This window comes from Microtus ochrogaster, unplaced genomic scaffold (genome assembly GCF_000317375.1).
Source record: "Microtus ochrogaster isolate Prairie Vole_2 unplaced genomic scaffold, MicOch1.0 UNK135, whole genome shotgun sequence".
Lineage (NCBI taxonomy): Eukaryota > Metazoa > Chordata > Mammalia > Rodentia > Cricetidae > Microtus > Microtus ochrogaster.
The window spans coordinates 1-18124 of record NW_004949233.1 but is presented as its reverse complement, the minus strand read 5'-3'; the positions used below and the strand labels follow the sequence as shown (position 1 = coordinate 18124).

The 18124-nt window shown below is 40.7% G+C and overlaps 1 protein-coding gene across 1 annotated transcript in view; it reads right to left on the bottom strand.

The window, feature by feature from the left end:
* Positions 1 to 9007, bottom strand: part of Nme8 (NME/NM23 family member 8) — a 39448-nt gene extending 30441 nt beyond the window's left edge. Inside the window, exons 1-7 of the mRNA XM_013355474.1 lie at positions 8975 to 9007; positions 8844 to 8901; positions 8577 to 8683; positions 6468 to 6539; positions 3320 to 3436; positions 2641 to 2707; positions 2004 to 2077 (exon numbers count right to left, since the gene is read on the bottom strand). Of these exons, the coding sequence (XP_013210928.1) occupies positions 2004 to 2077; positions 2641 to 2707; positions 3320 to 3436; positions 6468 to 6539; positions 8577 to 8683; positions 8844 to 8901; positions 8975 to 9007 (528 nt within the window). The remainder of the gene's footprint in view (positions 1 to 2003; positions 2078 to 2640; positions 2708 to 3319; positions 3437 to 6467; positions 6540 to 8576; positions 8684 to 8843; positions 8902 to 8974) is intronic.
* Between the last annotated feature and the right edge of the window lie 9117 nt (positions 9008 to 18124).

Genomic DNA, 18124 nt, shown 5'->3' with positions numbered 1-18124 from the left:
AAAATACATTCAAATAGAAGAATGGATGAAGAAAGTATGGAATGTATACATATTAGAGTACTACTCAGCAGTAAAAAACAAGGACTTCTTGAAGTTTGCGTACAAAATGGATGGAAATAGAAAACACTATCCTGAGTGAGGTAAGCCAGACCCAAAAAGAGGAACATGGGATGTACTCACTCATATTTGGTTTCTAGCCATAAATAAAGGACAGTGAGCTTATAATTCGCGATCCTAGAGAAGCTAAATAAGAAGGTGAATCCAAAGACAAACATATAGGCATCCCCCTGAATATTAACCTTCATCAGGCGATGAAAGGAGACAGAGACAGAGACCCAAATTGGAGCACTGGACAGAAATCTCAAGGTCCAAATCAGGAGCAGAAAGAGGGGGAGCACGAGCAAGGAACTCAGGACCGTGAGAGGTACACCCACACACTGAGACAATGGGGATGTTCTTTCGGGAATTCACCAAGGCCAGCTGGCCTGAGTCTGCAAAAGCATGGGATAAAACCGGACTTGCTGAACATAGCGGACAATGAGGACTACTGAGAACTCAAGAACAATGGCAATGGGTTTTTGATCCTACTGCACGTGCTGGCTTTGGGGGGGCCTGGGCAGCTTGAATGCTCACCTTACTAGACCTGGATGGAGGTGGGCGGTCCTTGGACTTCCCACAGGTCAGGGAGCCCTGATGGCTCTTCAAGCTGATGAGGGAGAGGGACTTGATTGGGGGAGGGGGAGGGAAATGGGAGGCAGTGGCCGGGAGGAGGCAGAAATCCTCAATAAATAAATAAATTAAAAAAAAATACATTCAGAAGATCCTACATCATGACCAAGCTGATTTCACTGCAGGCTGCAAGGTTTATTCTACAGACACAAATCATTAAGTGTAATTAAGCATATAAATAGAATAAAGTGCAGAAACAACGTGATCATTTCAACCAGAGTAGATATTTACTTTGACAAGTAAAATATTCTTTTATAAGAAAATTCTTGAAGAGACTAGAGATAGAAGTAGCACACCCAAACATAATAAGGGCTTTCTATAGAGAACCTACAGCCAACATTATGGTACCCCCACAGACACAGTGAGAGAATTGCCTCTAAACTACTATCTACTATCTCTACTCTTATTCAATGTAATGCTAGACATCTATAGCTTGGAATATTAGATAAAGCAAGAAGGCATGAGAAAGAAACAATTCAAATAGGAATGAAGACATGTCATCACCATTTGTAAATGACATGACCTTATGGTTATAACAACCTTGCAGACTCTACTAGAGAAATTAGAGCTAACAAACTCCAGCAAAGTAGCAGGACACAAAAATCAACATAAAAAAATCACTAGCATTTCTATACATTGATAACAAACCTGCCAATGCCCGAAAACCAGAGAAAACCTTATTAAAACAAAAAGAAAATGCCTAGAGATAAAACCAAACCAAACAGGTGGGACACTGTCAGTACAAGGAACACTTTAAGATACTAAATAAAAAACTAGAAAGAAGACAATAGTCACTTTGATGTTTTACAGAAAGTGTTAGGATCAATTTCACATATATGTAAGGAACAGTGAAAAGTATATCTTATAAATATTTCTATATGGTGCATATCATATATTACATATATAAAAATATATTGGTTCAAAAAGAAAGCATTGAACGGCTTCTTAAACTATCATGCATTGAAAAGTGCCATTATTTATAATATACAAAAAAAGCAAGCTAATGTGAGTTTATAACAATATTACATCACTTATAGCTAAATAAAAAGAACATTTATAACACTCTCATATAACATCTAAAATCCTGAAAGTTTCTGTGCAGTGGTGGTAAAGCAATTAATTAAAGGATGATACAGGAGGAGACGGGGTCTTTGTAAGACAGAATAAGCAAACTCCTTTAGAGGGAGCTAGGAACATCAATTTAGTGTATTCTATTTTATAATAAGGCATTATTTTGTAATTAATTTAAATAAATTTTGGTAAGCATAACTTACTTTTTCCTTAACTTCTATATGTTTTCTCCTGAGTACAGCATCAGGTTTCAAAATAGTCATGCTGTAGGATTCGCCTAAAAGAAAAACCAAAAATTAATTTTATTAACTCAGAATCAGGATGATGAAAGGACTAACAATTCAAAATATGAATTGATTATGCCTGGGTTATTAAGGAGACATAACATATATATATATATATATACAGTTTTGACACAATTCTCATGCACTTGAGTCACACAGATGCTTGCTACCAGTCGGTATTAATAGGGAGTGAAGTTTCAGTCATGTGCTTTGTAAGTCCAAGTCATAAACCAAGAGCTACCACATATCAAATGCACTCTTACCTCAAACTTGAAGTAGCCATTGTCTTTGTTACCTTTCCAGTTACTATGATAAATTACCTGACAAGAGTGACTTTCAGCGGAAAGGTTTATTCTGTGTAAACAAGGACTGCTTTTCCTGTGCCCTGCCACCTAGACCCAAATAATCACATAGAAACTATACTAATTGCAATGCAGTGGAACAACCATGTAGTGACTCTCACCAATAGAGCAGCTCTCCACTGCTGCAACAGTGCCGTAAAGAAGCACACGTGCAGAAACAGTTGTTGGACCCCACCTTGCTTTGTGTTACTTACCGATACTGTCATACTGTGAATCCCCCAGCTCTTCTTCAGATTGGTCAACTAGTGTGATTTCCACATACTGTGAAAGTAGAACAGTTACTTTAGTGTGATAGCCAAAGAACGCCTAGACATTTTGTTTATAGTAAATAAAGGCAGCAGGGGATAGAAGGTAATACACAAAAGCCCCTTTCATTTGCAGTGGCAACATGCTTTCCGAGGAAGCTGCATCATGTCAGTACCTAGCTAGACATAGAGCACTCATTCACGTAAAGTGCCCCAAAGACCCTTGTGTCAGCCCAAGTCTGTGATGCTAGTGAGCGATTGAGGACAACTTTAAAGTAGAGCCTGGTTGCAATGACATAATCTGTTTGGGACACGCCTGTGGGACCCTCGTCTCCTCCTCTCCTCTTTCTTTCCCACTTCTCAGCACCCATGAGTTGAGCCGCTTGGTCCACTACAAACTACTTGCCGTGTTGTGCTGCTTTGTCACAGCCCTAAAGCAACAGGAAGGAGAGACAATGGAGTGGCACCTGAGAAACAGGACACCTCTTCTCTTTATAGGCCAACTGCCTTGGCCATTTGATCACAGTGACAAGAAGCGGCCTGACACAAATAGTTAGGGAGACGCTTTAGAAATACATAAAATACGATGTATTTCCAAAGTCATAATAGACATTTATCATCGTATTACCTGAGGACGAGCCATTTCACCTGCTGCGATCTTCTTCTCTTCGTCTATCAAGGTAATGACCTTTCTATTGATAAGCGGTGCATTTGCACCCTGGATCTTCTCAATAATTTTACCATTCTACAAGAGATAGGAAAGTATAGAGACTTTCATTTTCATATGAAGCCAATAATTAACATTTACTCTGGACTAAGTTCCCTCTCCTTGATCCCACATCCCATCCACCGTCTTTCAGATACTGTAATCAGCCATTTGAAAGTAGTAGTGGTGGGACAGTTCACTCCAATTTGGTAGCATCAGCAATTAGAGTCTCACACTTTGTCTGTCCTCTATAGAAGTATGGCTGCATCCCCATCTTCTTACAGCCTCCCTATGCTACTACCTAGATCTGGCTGTATGCTCATCACCTACAGCACATCATCACCCTACAGGAGCACTCACAGGACACCTGCCTCATTCATCCTTCTTTAAATGTGAGGGACTCTAGACAGGGCCTTTAATTTGATCTAATAGTATTCTGATTCCCTTTCTGTTGTTTTGCACACTGACTAAAGGCAATTTGGGAAGAAGAATATTCATCTGGGCTGTATTTCTCTAGCACAATCCATCATTAAAGGAAATTGGGGCAAAAACTTGAAGTAGAACCCATAGAAAAACATTGCTTGCTGGCTTGCCCCCAAGCTTTCTTATATAGCCTAGGACTGCATGCCTAAGGGTGGTGACACTTACAGGGATATGGGCCCTTCTACATCAACTAATAATCAAGCCAAGCATCCACAAACATGCACAATATGATTCAGGAAACTCCTTAGTTAAGACCCTCCTGCTAGATGACTGTTGTTTCAAGTTGACAATGAAAACCAGGATATATGCCACACCTCTTTTGTCTGTCTTTTACCTTATATGCACTAATCATCTGTTTATGGACACAGAACCAGTCATGATGGCATGGAATGGAAGACCTTGTATCTAACCCTATTAAATAACAAAAAGCCAAAAGACCCACAAAAGTACAGATGCTTGTGGAATAGTAACTCCATAGGTACCATTAAGAAAGGCTTGGAGCACCCAAAGAGATCCATAAGAACTTGCCCCATCAGGGAGGTCAGCTGGGGTATTACTCACTATCAGGAAATGTTTCTTACTCTAAGATTTGAAAGATGATAAGAGAGTATGAAGGTGAAAAGAGAAAATATACTATGCAGAAGGAGTAACAGGTACAAGGTCATAGGGCCTGTAGGAGACATGGCAAGTGAAGAGGCCTGGGAAAGCGGGGTTGAACCCAGTATGCATGGCTTCAGTACCCACAGAAACCCACAGGATATGGAGCCTTGTGCATCTTGGAAGGAGAAAATCTCCCTCCCTCAGCCAAAACCACTAAAAGGCTAGAATATAACATAGACTGTAGACATGATTAACATTCTATTTTAAGATTTATTTTATGTGTGCATGAGCATGCATGCGTGTGTGTGTGTGTGTGTGTGTGTGTGTGTGTTTGTGTGTGTGTACATGGATTCAGCCTTGTGGATGATGTGCACTTAACTGCTAAGTCATCCCTCTGGCTCCACAATTAAAATTCCAGTTGTAAAAGTTACTTTTCCTACTTTGTTGAAAGGATCAGAGGAAGCAAGAGAATACGTCTGCCTGAAATTCAGTTGTAGGTCTAAAATTTCTTGGTCCGATACCAGGCTGGCAATTCTCCTTAGCAGGAAGAGCTGTCCCCGCTGAAACTTGCTAGAATGCTCTTTTTGTCAGCTGAGAACCCTGACCAGTAAAAGAAGTGGAGATTAGCTGGAGGGCGGTTTTGTTAAGTTAGGGAATATCATTCTTCCATAAGCAGCTGTTGATATGGTGTGTTTCAGAATAAAGAGCCTGAGGCGTGAACACAGTGCTTAGTGGATGAGGTACGCTGGGAGGGAAAATCCTTGACGAAAAGGAGACTAAGAGTTCACAAGCCAGGGCAGAGTGAAGTGTCATCCTAGACAAGGAAACCCCGAGGGGACAGGAGAACTTGGGTTTGAAAAGCAAACTTTGAACCACATGCCAAACTGTGACGTTAGAGGCAGAATTTACTTGAAGATCTGAGGTGACAGGAGTGGAGTGGGAAAAAATAAGAAAATTCACCAAAACTAGTGGATTCTAACAAAGGAGAACAAAGCAGTTAAAGTATGAGCAATAGGAAGTAAGAGAGACGTCTGCTTTGTTTGTGGTGTGACAAAAATCTGAACAAAAAAATCGGCACTTCTAGGCTCCTGGCAGAATGTTCCAGAGCAGCAAATCCTCTCCTTTGTGGAGATTCTCATTCTGGTTCCTTAAGCTACTGATAGGCTAGGTGGCATCAAAACTGTCACTCTAAACAAAGGCCATATTGCTTCAAAAGCTGAAAATACTATACATCTGAGTGCTATACATTCAATATAATTCAAGAACATAACATATTTTTATTCAACTGAGCAATATGCATTTTCTTGAGGCAGTTGAAAGAGTACCTGCCATTAATGAAACTGAGAGCCTATACAGAAGAAGCGAAGTGAATAATTATTTCTGCTCTTGAAAACTAAGTACCCTGCGCCAGAAGATGGACCAAGTGGTATTTACCTCCACTGATGCTTCTCTTGACTACCACAGGGTTGAGGACTTTGTGGACTGGTTTTAGGAAACAATATTTATTATATTGTTTTCTGACTATTGTAGTTGTGTGTCCAATGCAAAATATAGGTGACGTACAGACAGGTGTAAAGAGGAACTGAGATCACCCCCCACGCCCCCATGTAGAAAACAATGAGAGCAAGTAGGGAATAAACTTTCTACGCTATTTCTGAACATTTGTAAATGTAGAGATGGGAGCAAAAGGCATTAGAGGGAGTGATCAGGTAGAAACTTTCACCCAAATCTGTGAATACTTAGAACCACTTCTCTCCTGCAGCTCATCTGAGAACAGTTCCTCACTCCAGGCTTTTCTCCAATCAGTTCAGTATGTGCTATCTTAACAAGCTCCCCAAAGGCAAATTATTAAATTTCTTGTCAGATAGATAGAGATAAGGCAAACACTGTGCAATTACTACCAGTGGCAAACAGCTCCATGGCAATTCTCAGTGCTACCTGCTACTTCAAAAGAATCTGATAATGAGACCACAAAGGCTATACTTACGAGACTAAAGAGGAACACGGGCTCACATTTATCTCTAAATGACTGCAGAGTCACAATGTTGTCCGCTTCAGCCTGAAGGATATTGTCAATATTTTACACAATAATTGAGAAAGCAATATCCACCTTATTCTGTATCCTATGTTTAAATGTTATAGAGATATGCACAATTTTTCTGGGATGGCAACATTTCTGGGTTTGTAACGATTGTATTAAGGATCAAACTGCATGCATTAGCAACTCAAGCCCTGTGTTATTTGGTGCCTGTGGCCAAACTCACCCCTGTGTTTCTACCTTCCTTGCTGCCTGGTCCTGCCATCACTCCTCCAATCCAGCCCAAGAGTCCCTGATCCAAAGAATGTTTCTTATTCCTTCTGGACAGGTGACTTCTGGCTCCATATGGCACTTGTTTGTCCCTCACCCAGGGCACACAGACTGTCCCTTTCAATAGTGTACTAGAGGCAGGTGTGGGGGCTGTCTCACTTGCTTTGTTAGGAAAGCAATGATTTTCCAACTGCATGTAGCTCCAGCCCCGGGGGATCCAACACCTCTGGCCTCTCAAGTACACTTACACACACAGACACCCCCTCACACACAGAGAAAAAGACACAGACATAGACACACACAGAAAAGTACACACACAAACGCAGAGATATGCACGTGCAAAAATTTAAAATGATAAAGAAAAGAACAAGAATGTTTCTGCAAAGGGGATGGCAGGTTGAAACCATATGAGGTCAGGGAAGAAACTGACTCCCAGGGTGTCTTGAAGGACAGGGAAGGCCTACACCCAAAGCGTGCAGCGGGTGGAGGTTTCAGGTCTGCTCACAGACTATGTAGTTTATAGAAATCTGGAAGACACTGTTTCGGCGGTTAACAGCTGGTGGACTCAGGTATGGCTCTGTCTAATAGAAATGTATTTTAGGTTCTCTGGGGGTTACATAAGAAACAGCTGAAACTAAAGCAATAAAATACGTTTCTTGACTAGTGCATTATCAGTACAACATGAATTCAATGTAAAAAAATATTGATGGTATGTTCCATGTAATTTTCTATAGCAAATCTTAAAATGTATTATTTTACAAAAGTTTATATTTAAGGGGGAGGGCCTTGGACTTCCCATGGGGCAGGCTTTCCTGCCCTCTCTTAAGGAGGGAGGGGGAGGGAGGACGGAGAGTTCAGGAGCAGGAGGGGAATGGGAGGAGGGGAGGAAGTGTAAATTTTTGAATGGAAAAAAAATAAAAAATATATTTAAAGCACATTTGAGTGATTAATATTCAATAAATATTTATTGATTAATAATTAGCCTCTAATAAAAATAGGCTCATGTAGCCAAGTATTGAATTTCACAATAATTTAATTTAGTAATATCAGGTTTAAGAGAGATAGGCAGGCAGGAAGGCAGGCAGTTAGAGAAAGAGAGAGACTCTGTCTCCACTTCCACCACTTGAGTCCCAGCGATCAAACTCATGTATTAGACCGGCAGCAAGTGCTTTAGCCACTGAGCTATCGCAACAGCCCTCAGTGTTTTAAGATTAAATTAATTACAATTGAAAATGCATTTCTGCAGGTGGTCTAGATAGATTTCAAGTGTTCTGTTTACACATAAAGGCATATTGAACAATAATATTTTAGCCAATTGTTAACTGCATATAGATAAATTGAATAATCAATACAATTGAGTTAAATGAATTTGACTATGATATTCAATCTCATCACTTTTTATAACTAATAGGTGAAAAGAGAAATTACTTCCTTTGAAATATTTGTGCATAGATACATATCTAGGGATCTACTCCATGACACCCAGGACGCAGCTCCCCATAATCTTAACCTCAGGGACATATAGTGACCTTGTCAAGAGGTAAAAGAAATATCAACAGGCATATGTCCATTTTTATATTTTTCTAAAGTTTGCAGTCATAAAGGAATTAGGTAAAAAATCATGCTAATTCTCAAACTGATAGGACTAAATACATAGTAAAAGTGCCAAACAAACATTGTTTAGGGTGAAGACTGACGGGTTGCTTAAGGTGATAATACTTGAAGTACTGGGGAATCCTTAAGTCCTAAAGTAACAGGAAACAGGTTGAATGAAAACAAAAATCTTACAACAGCAAAGTGAAGAATCTCATCTTCGTTCAGTTCATTTTTCAGTTTTCTGAATAAAGGTTGCACGGCTTTGCAAGGCCCACACCAGGCTTGGTAAACATCAATCACTAGAAGGTGGTGAGGTTTATGAAAAGGCAGAGTCAAAGAATCTCGAGGCTGGCACATTCCCATCCCAGGTGAGGAGGAAGGCAGGAAGGCAGCTTTTGAAACATAGAGTTGAATTCTACAAGGTGTCCCCAGTTGCAGACAGCCAAGAGCCCGCAGTACCTGTTAGGCCTTTGTTCAGCAACATATCATCCCACAGGTTCTGACTGTTGATGACTGTCTGTGAAAAACAAGACACTGTAAGATGCAGCAAGTGTCATTGCACCAATGACCTGCTGGCAGGACAGACCCACCTGTAGCTGGACTTCACGCTTTTTGCTTGCCATTTGTCTGATTCTGCATGGGAAAGGAAAAGAAATACAAACGTGAGGGAATTTAAGCATTGTTCTCTTTGTAGACTCAGACAACATCTCAATCTACTGTCCAGTTTCCCTTTAGAAAACACTGGCCTGCTCAGACCAGCGTGTAGAGAGCAGTCAATGTCCCAGGCAGACTAGAGCATGCTGGGTACAGATTCTCCCAACAAACCAAAGCTCGGTAAGAATGTTAGGAGGTTCTGTTTAAAGTGTGTGTGTGTGTGTGTGTGTGTGTGTGTGTGTGTGTGTGTGTGTGTGTGAGAGAGAGAGAGAGAGAGAGAGAGAGAGAGAGAGAGAAAGAGAGAGTTTTAGTACTGTAAAGTCATATGGTGTATGTGTGTATTTTTTTTTTTTTTAAATATTGTGGTGGCCTCTTACGCCTTCAGCAGAACATGTTAATTGGCTGCGAACATGCTCTTCATATCTGCTCCCATCAAGGTTATTGAGCCTTTAGTACAAACTCATTAGTGTTCTCTGAAGCACAACATAAATTTTCCATGGGTGTTACCATCAAAGATGGGTAGTAGACATTAAGGTGAAAGAAATGAATAGCCCCTAAGATTACATCCTAACAAATTGTTATACATAGAGCAAAATGGGCCCTCTCAGCTAGACTGGGACCTTTAAGGACTATTTAAATTAGCTCCCTTGCGGGGTGTGTGTGTATGTGTGTGTGTGGGGGGGTCTATCACCCTTCGCAGCCTGAGGTCCTGAAGTTCAGTACCTGAACTGCTGGGTCAGGCACCCGAGCTAAGGGTATGAGGGCTCCTGCTGTGCCGTCTTCCCCAGCAAGTCCACCTAAAAAATGGATGAGGGATGCCTGGTATCATCCCCCGGAAGATGAAGAGCAAAGACACCAACGTTCAGCCCCCCTCGAGGCCTGGCTTGCCCTTTCCTTCCTGTGGTGGAGGCTCGAGGCTCCTGCTCGCAGCGGGTAGAACTGGGTACCAAGCCCAAGAACAGTTGGGGCCTAAATATCCTTCATCACTCCTGCCACAGCGCCGGAAATAAGATTTTCACCTCCTCCAGACCCCTCTTTCCGTTGCCTCCTGCTGAGTTGCAGTATCTGAGCCTCTCCTGGGTGTCCCGCACCACCCCCACACTCGCCTCAGCATTTCTGATTTCCGGGGAAGCTTCTCAAGAACAGAGCTGACCATCTCTCCTAGGCTTTGGAGCCTTGGTGATGGGCCACGCATTACAGCAAAGGATACAAATTCCTCAGATTGGAGCAGAAGAGGCAGCCCCTTCCTGCTGGGCTGACTCCACCTTTGTTGAATCTACCTTGATGGTTTGTCCCTCACCCTCTTCTTCCTCTGTTCCCTCCTAGAAACCGGGCTCACAGAACTGTTCTATTTCAGTTTTCAGACTTACAAATACGTTGCCAAAATGATGGTTGCCATAGACTCTTCCGTCAGCTCCAAGTTTAAGGCTAAAAGCCACAGTGCAATCACCAGGAAACTAAGGTTCATCAATCCAGTGAGTAATCAATTACTGTGTATACTTTATCTGAAGTCAGCAGTTTTCCTACCAATGCAGCTTTCTTTGGACCAGAATCCAAACCAGAGCCCAGGTAGTGTCAAAGAGGCATGTATAAACTGCTTATTCCAATATTACCAACAGCAGAAGAACAGTGACTAAAGTGTGGTATGACTGCATTGTTAAGGATTACACCTATGTGTCTGTAGCGCTGCATTCTGCTCTTGGTATCAACAGGTGCTGAGACAAAAATCTACAAGACCGAGTGCTGGGAATAATGACATTTATGTACAATCAAAGTAAATATTCCAAAACCTCACCTAATTGCTTAGTAAAGTGTATTGTTTATTTATGGAATTATTTTCTCAATCCTTTTTTCATATTCCATGTGCCAAGTAGTCAAAATATGGTTAGTGTAAAATGTAACTATGTGTGTTTAACAGGAATACAGTTTTCATCTGGAGTTGCAGCAAGTAATGAGTAGTAGGTCAGGGATGCTATCATGTGGGTCTGCTGCATTTGGACACTGACACAGAAAATGATACTCTTACTCTTACTTGTGTAATCAAACATATTAACTGTATTGAAATACAGCAAAAGCAATATAAATGATGCAGAAGGAGGTCATACTGAAGGGTGCTTGTGTTGAAAGCAAGATTACAGACATGGAGACACTGAAAATACATTGTCTTTAGGGTGATCATTCTTGTTTTTCTACTCTTTGAATATTCAGTATTTTATGTGAATATTATATGTTTCTTGAAAAGCAGTGGAAGGCATACTTATTGAATGTTTATCTTGATGTTATCTCTGATTCCTTTTGATTGTCCATGAATTCTTTTCCAGATTCATTTCAACTTCAGGAAGATGGTATTATGTCACCTCACTTACTTTTCTAGGATCTTTTCCCCCAAACCCTGCCCCCCCCCCAAAAAAAATCATGGTGTATGCCTGTCCTTTACTAGATAACTCAAGTTTCTTCAAAAGATATTTTCTTTTCTATCTCTGGAGAAATAGCACAAGTCTTGAAATTGAAGTACCCAGAGTAAAATATCAGCTTTCTATTTCCCTCTCAGGTTGACCTGCAAGAATATCTACACACTCCAGCATTACTTTCCCCATGCCCACGTGACTATTCCAGCCATGTGCTTGTGAGATCCATGTTGTAAGAACTAAAGCAGGGACTTTGTTAAGGAGTGAGCAGGTGTATTTACATCTGTCCCATTTTCTCTGGTTGTTTCCTCTTGAGCTACAACTTGACAGAGCATGACTTCAAGATATATAAGATGAGCCAGGGAAACCAAAGCCCAGCAGAGGGCTTGCCACACACGCATCAAGCCCAGGCTGGATCTTGGTGCAACAAAAAGTCAGATGTGCCAATTATTGTGCCAACTAAAAGTGAATTTTCTAACAAAACTTTCACAGAAGTTCATGGACCCCTACTTCCTAAAATACTAAAATAGTAAGAGCTTTGAGAACTTTCTGTTTGCTACTGCTATTTAATGGATTCAATGAAATCTAGATCTTCTCACCTGAATGTATTCATCCTGAAATTCTTATATGAATTTTTCATTTTTGTATGTTTGCAGAAATGTTTTCTTGTTTATTGTCTCCGGTTCAATTTCACAATTAAAACCATTTAGTGGCAACTTCTCAGGATGTCCATCAGGTGGCAGTATGTGCTTCTGTGGCTATGACCAAAGCTGCACAGGAAGAAATCGCACAGAAATCTCTAATCACAGGCGGCCTCCAGGGCTCTGAAGCTTCTCTGCCTGCAGTACACTGAGGATTAAGTATAGCCTGGGACAGCAGAGCTATAAGGAGCTCTCGGCTCCAACACCAGGGCTTTGTATTGATTATCCTGCTATAGATATAATCATAAATAGATACCAGTTGGAGGATGGATGCAGGACATTCTAGCAATTAACCTATTTCATTATATATATATATATATATATATATATATATATATTCCATAATATATAGATATAGATAATTCTATTCCTATACACTCACACATATACTGAATATATATATATATATTCCATCATATTCATGACACTGAACCCCACAGTCCCAGTTTTTTGTTTGTTTGCTTTCTTGATTGTTGAAGAGAGAGTCTCACTGCATACTCCAGGTTAGCCTCCACTTAGCATAGCCTTTTTGTGTCATTTCTCTCTTCAAAATATGCAATAAACTGCACACCCAGTGTTTAAAAATATTATTATGCATGCTGGCTTATTTAGAAATGTTTTCTTTCTATTTGACTGCACTGCTCTTAGCTCACCTTTCTGCACTGTGCTGCGTATTCCTAAAGCAGGAATGACTAAACACACGTTCACTTTCTTGATCACAATTTTTAGAAAATCGCCATCAACTAAAGCAGCTTAAGGTTACCCTTATTGGGTGTCCTTGAAGAGAAATTATGTTCAGTTGTTCCTCATGCCACAGAACCACAGTTCATTAAGCTGGCTTCTACAGCCCCGAGAGATATGACCTAGTAACTTGATTAAATTGGGAATGGATTTTTGAGTGTGAAAAGTTTATTATCCTGAATCTATGCCATTGCTGTTGATGGATTCTCAGGAAGTGCAAAGAACTTCTCATCTTATAGTGTAGAAATTGAGACACCAAACTGACAAGAAAATAGCCCAAGTAATAGAACCTCACCTCTCCTGGGGCCAGGTGTGTCTTCACTTCACTTCCAAACATTCTAGTTGAGAAGAAATCTGCAGAGATGCATAGCACATTGCCTCCCCTCGGAGTCCCCACGATTGTGGCTTTATTTTATTTATTATCTTATTTTGGTAGGGGAACCAGCTCCTTCATGGTCTAGCCTTCTTTTTAAAGCTTTTATTTTTATCTCACACGTATATGTGTATGGAAGTTTTGTGTGCTTGTATGTCTGAGCACCAAAAGCACATACTGCCCACAGAAGCCAGAATCCCCCGAAACTGGAGTTAGAGATGGTTCTTAGCCACGCTGTGAGTGCTGGAAATCAAACCCCGGTCATCTGGAAGAGCAGCAGTGCTCTTAACCACTCAGCCATCTCTTCAGCGCATGTCCGGGCTCATTGGGTCACACTGGGAATTATACAATTCTAGTAGCTTCACAGACTATGACATCTGAGCAAATAATTGGCCAATTAAAAATGTTTCTTTTCTACATATGTTGATATGGTGATGCTCCTTCCACATTCTTGTTTTCTAACCCCTTTGGGAACCATAAGGCAGAAGGAGTTTCTGCCTTCATATCAATGGCTGTATTGGCTTTTGTTTCAGAGACAAAGCTTCATGTGTTCAGCCACTGAAATTGAGTACTTGGCTGGTAGATGAACATTTTCTAGTCTAGCCTGAGTAATTCATTTGTACCGGAAAGGACATTCTCATCACAGCAAATTTAAAATTAAAAAAATCATCATTTTGCTGCTTAATAAGTCTTTCCCCATACATACATATAAAATATCTGAGTATGTATCTAAAAATAAGGGCCTATAGTACATTTCATAATAACACTTTTCTGCATGTAACATGAAAGCCAAATAAAAATTGTTTGAAGTAGTTTTTCCCCCCCTCAGGGTAAAAAAAAAAGTGTAGATGTAGACAGTTTAAAAAAGATTGCCCACACCCAAAACATCACCAAAATCCAGCCTAGTGGTGATTCCTTCTCCCTGGGGTTTCCTGGTTTCAGTACCTACATTCTTGATTAATTGTAGAAGAAAATGTCAATTAAATGCAATGTTGCCAAATAGGTGTTGGCCATAAACACTGAGGAAATGGAGACTCGGGGAAAGCTCTCTGAAGGAAGCCATGGGTGTTTCGGAGACAAGTATGTTCTTTGTTACCCAAAAATATGCCAAGGAGGACATTACTTATGATAAATATATAGTTAAAGGGATAATGTCCACTTATAATAAATAGTTAAAGGGATAATGTCTTTGTCATGTTTCAGATAAACAAGTAAGCAAAATTAATGACAACATTTATTTTTTATTTACTTTGCTTTATTGTATGGGTGTTTTGTCTGCATGTATATCTGTATACCGCATGCATGCCTAATGCTCAGAGAGGCCAGAAGAAGGTGCTGGATATCCTTGAAATGGAGTTACAGATGGCTGTGAGCTGCCATATGGGTGCTGGGCATTGAACCCTGATCCTAAGGAAAAGCATCCAGTGCTCCTAACAGTGAGCCTTTCCTCCAGCCACGTAACCTTCTTTAACTTTGGAGATTGGTTTATATGCTCAGATAATTTGACGAAAGCATCTATACGAAACTGAAAATGTCTGGACTAGTGTTACAGAATTGTATGCAGCCGGCATGTGAGGGCAGCAGAAAGCATATCCAAGCAGAGTATATAGTCTGAGGATGAGGGCATCCAGGAATATCAATATTTAGAAGCTGGTAGAATCCATGAAATTTATAAAAGAAATCTATGAGAAATCATCAAAACCAGCAAGAGAAGCAGAGACGGGTGCTGTCAGCAGCCAAGGGATGGAATGATACGATGATAAGGAAGAGAACTTCAGGAACGGCCCAGTCTTACGTGTGGTCACGTATGGCATGATCCAGCTGGCCTGAGCAATAAGGCCGCGGAGTTGATATGATCTCAGTTGCAGCGGAGTCACATGGGAAAGCTGCCCAAGACGTGAATGTAAAAGTAGGAAGTGTAGCCAGAACCAACAGTGCTTCTTGGAGTCTAGGCAGTGAGGCATGGAGAAGAGTCTGTTGCCAAAGAAAGGGGTGGAAGAAGGTTTGTCCAGTGATTAATAAAAAGGCACTAGCTTGATTATTTGAATGCTGACTAGGCTGTCACCAGAGAAGGTTGGGGAGTTGGGAGACAGCTGAGCGGGCACAGATGGAAAGGACAAGATCCGAAACAGCAACAAACGAAAGCAAAACCTCTCTGCAGCCATTTTCTCCTTTGTATAATTTGAGCATATTTATGTAGATTATTTTATTAAAGACATTTTGACAGATCCTTGTGGATAAATGCTACCAAAAAAAGTCTATGTATAAAGGCTTTATTGTATCTAGTTCAGTCTATAACCCTGACTTTTACTTTTAAAATGCAAAATAAATTAAAAATATGAAGGCCTCCACATTATGCTTGGATAAATACAAAATAAAAAATAACATCATACATGTAATTGTTAGACAAAATAATTTCAGGCATCATTGGGCATAGTTCTGCATGACTGCCAACTTATGATTTCATTCTCCCATGTTCTCCTATCTTCAATATTTCCATGTATATATATCTATATATTTCTGTTGCATATGATATATATATATATATATATATTCTCTGTACATGCATCTTTTATCAGGTGAGCTAACTAAACTTTTATGTCTGTGCCATCTCAGTAGAAACACAACTATACTAATAGAAAGTGACCTGCTGCGCTTTACTCAGGTTTAAGTTAAGAAGACGTGTTGTATGGGAGTTCTTTCTTTTGTCCATAGGGAACAATGCCAACAAATCAGTCAACTTTCATGCATTTGTGACTGCTTTTTGCTAGTCTTCTGCCCCAGGAAATGTTTCCTATGAAGATTCCATGAGGCCATATGGACTAACATATCAGTTTGGGAAAATTTCCTGACCTCCCATTCCACCAACATTTTGCTGCAGATTATAATGTGCTTTGGTTGATGCTTTCTGTGGAGGTTAAATGAAAATTGCAATTCCTGCTTATGGTGACTACTCAGTAGTTATTACCTATTTCTGTGCAGAGATATTGCTCTAAGCCATTTTCCTTAGTATTTACGTGTGGAATTGTATTCTTTTTCAAACTTGCAAAAGCACCATTTCACAAAAGTTTCTGCCATCAATTAGTGACAGTAGAATAGGGGTTAAGAAGCAAAATAAAGGGGGAGGGAGAAGGCCACGTGGGGGACATTTGTTCAGATGGCCTCTGCTGATGTCCTGTTCCACTGAGTCACTGGCCACTAAACAAGAAAACAAAATTTGACTACAGCCTTTGATTTGAGGTCATCTTAACACCATTATGTCATCTGAGATAAATCACTCTTTCCACAGAATAAAGAAAGGTCATGAATATCCATGACATATTGCTCTGTATTAAATTGTTGTGATCCTCACAGAGATACAGCAACAGAATTGAATTTGTTTTCTGGCCTAACACAATAGAAAAAAATGAAAAACAAGAAACAATGGTTTTAAAGGCATTTGACATAAGCAAAGAAGGGCGGTAATCAACAGGAGATAGCAACCAAATGAGATGTATCCCTCCTGCTGCACTCCTCCCAGTATGCTCCTCCCCGCTCAACTTCTCCTCCCTGAACTTCTCCCCCCTGCTCTCCTCCCCTCTGCACTCTTTCCCCCTATACTTCTCCCCCTGCCCTCCTCTCCCTGCCCTCCTCCCTCTGTACTCCTCCCCCTTCACTCCTCACCCCTGCATTCCTTCATTCACTCTCCCTGAAATCCCACCTTCTGCTGGTCCCAGCAAGCTGAGGAAAGGGGAATACAGTATTATAGTAGGAACTCCATTCAGTGTTCACAGAGAATTGGGAGAAGCACATGATCCCACCAAGCATGTTGAAATTATAAAAACACAAAATAGTCAATATCTAGCCAGGTAGAATTTCCCCTTGATGTCATTGAACTTAAAAAAATGACAGATATGGACCTGGAAGGAGGACTCAGCAGTTAAGAGCACTCACATTTCTACCAGAGGACTGGAGTTCAGATCCCATAGCAGGAGGTTCACAAATGTCTGGACCGCCAGCTCCAGTGGATCTGACATTCCTTTATGACCTTCATGGGCACCCACATATGACCAGACCTCCCCCCAACACACACACAAAATCCTTTTTTTAAAAAAAATCAGACATTTAAATAAACAGAAGCAAATGAGAAGCATAATGAAAGCAAAGTCAATCCAGAGAAGCAGATTCAAAAGTGACAACAGTTCTAAGACAGTAGATAAGGTCATTCCTGTAGTTTGGATCTTAAATTTCTCCCAAAAGGCTACCTGTTAAAGTCCTGACTTCCTGTCAATGTTGCTGGAACCTTTAAAAGGTGAGGTTGACCAGAAAGCTGTCAAATTATTGGCATGTACTGAAGGTTGTCAGTGGACTTACAGTCACAACATCCCTTCAGTGGGATGGTGAACCCTAGTCTCATAGCACCCCCTTCACATTTCCTGACCAAATAGAGTGTAGCTGCCCCTTGGGTTTGCGCATGTGAAGAGCAGGCTGTGTGCAACCACTACGTTTTCTTCACTGAATTCTGTAGGTGGAAACTGCCTTGAATCTGAACATAGGCATAGCTACTAAAGCACTTGCTGGTATTATAGGCTTGAGCCTGAGTAGGAAAATAAAGGGGATAAAAGGGAAAAAGCAAATTGGGAATGAGAACGCCTTTATAAAAACAAGAAGATGTTGAAGGGAAATCTTTTTTTTTATTAAATTTTATTATTCAATTAAGGATCTCCGCCTCGCCCCCCCGCCACCGCCTCCCATCTCCCTCCCCCTTCCCCGATCAAGTCCCTCTCCCTCATCAGCTTGAAGAGCAATCAGGGTTCCATGACCTGTGGGAAGTCCAAGGACCGCCCACCTCCATCCATGTTTAGTAAGTTGAGCATCCAAACT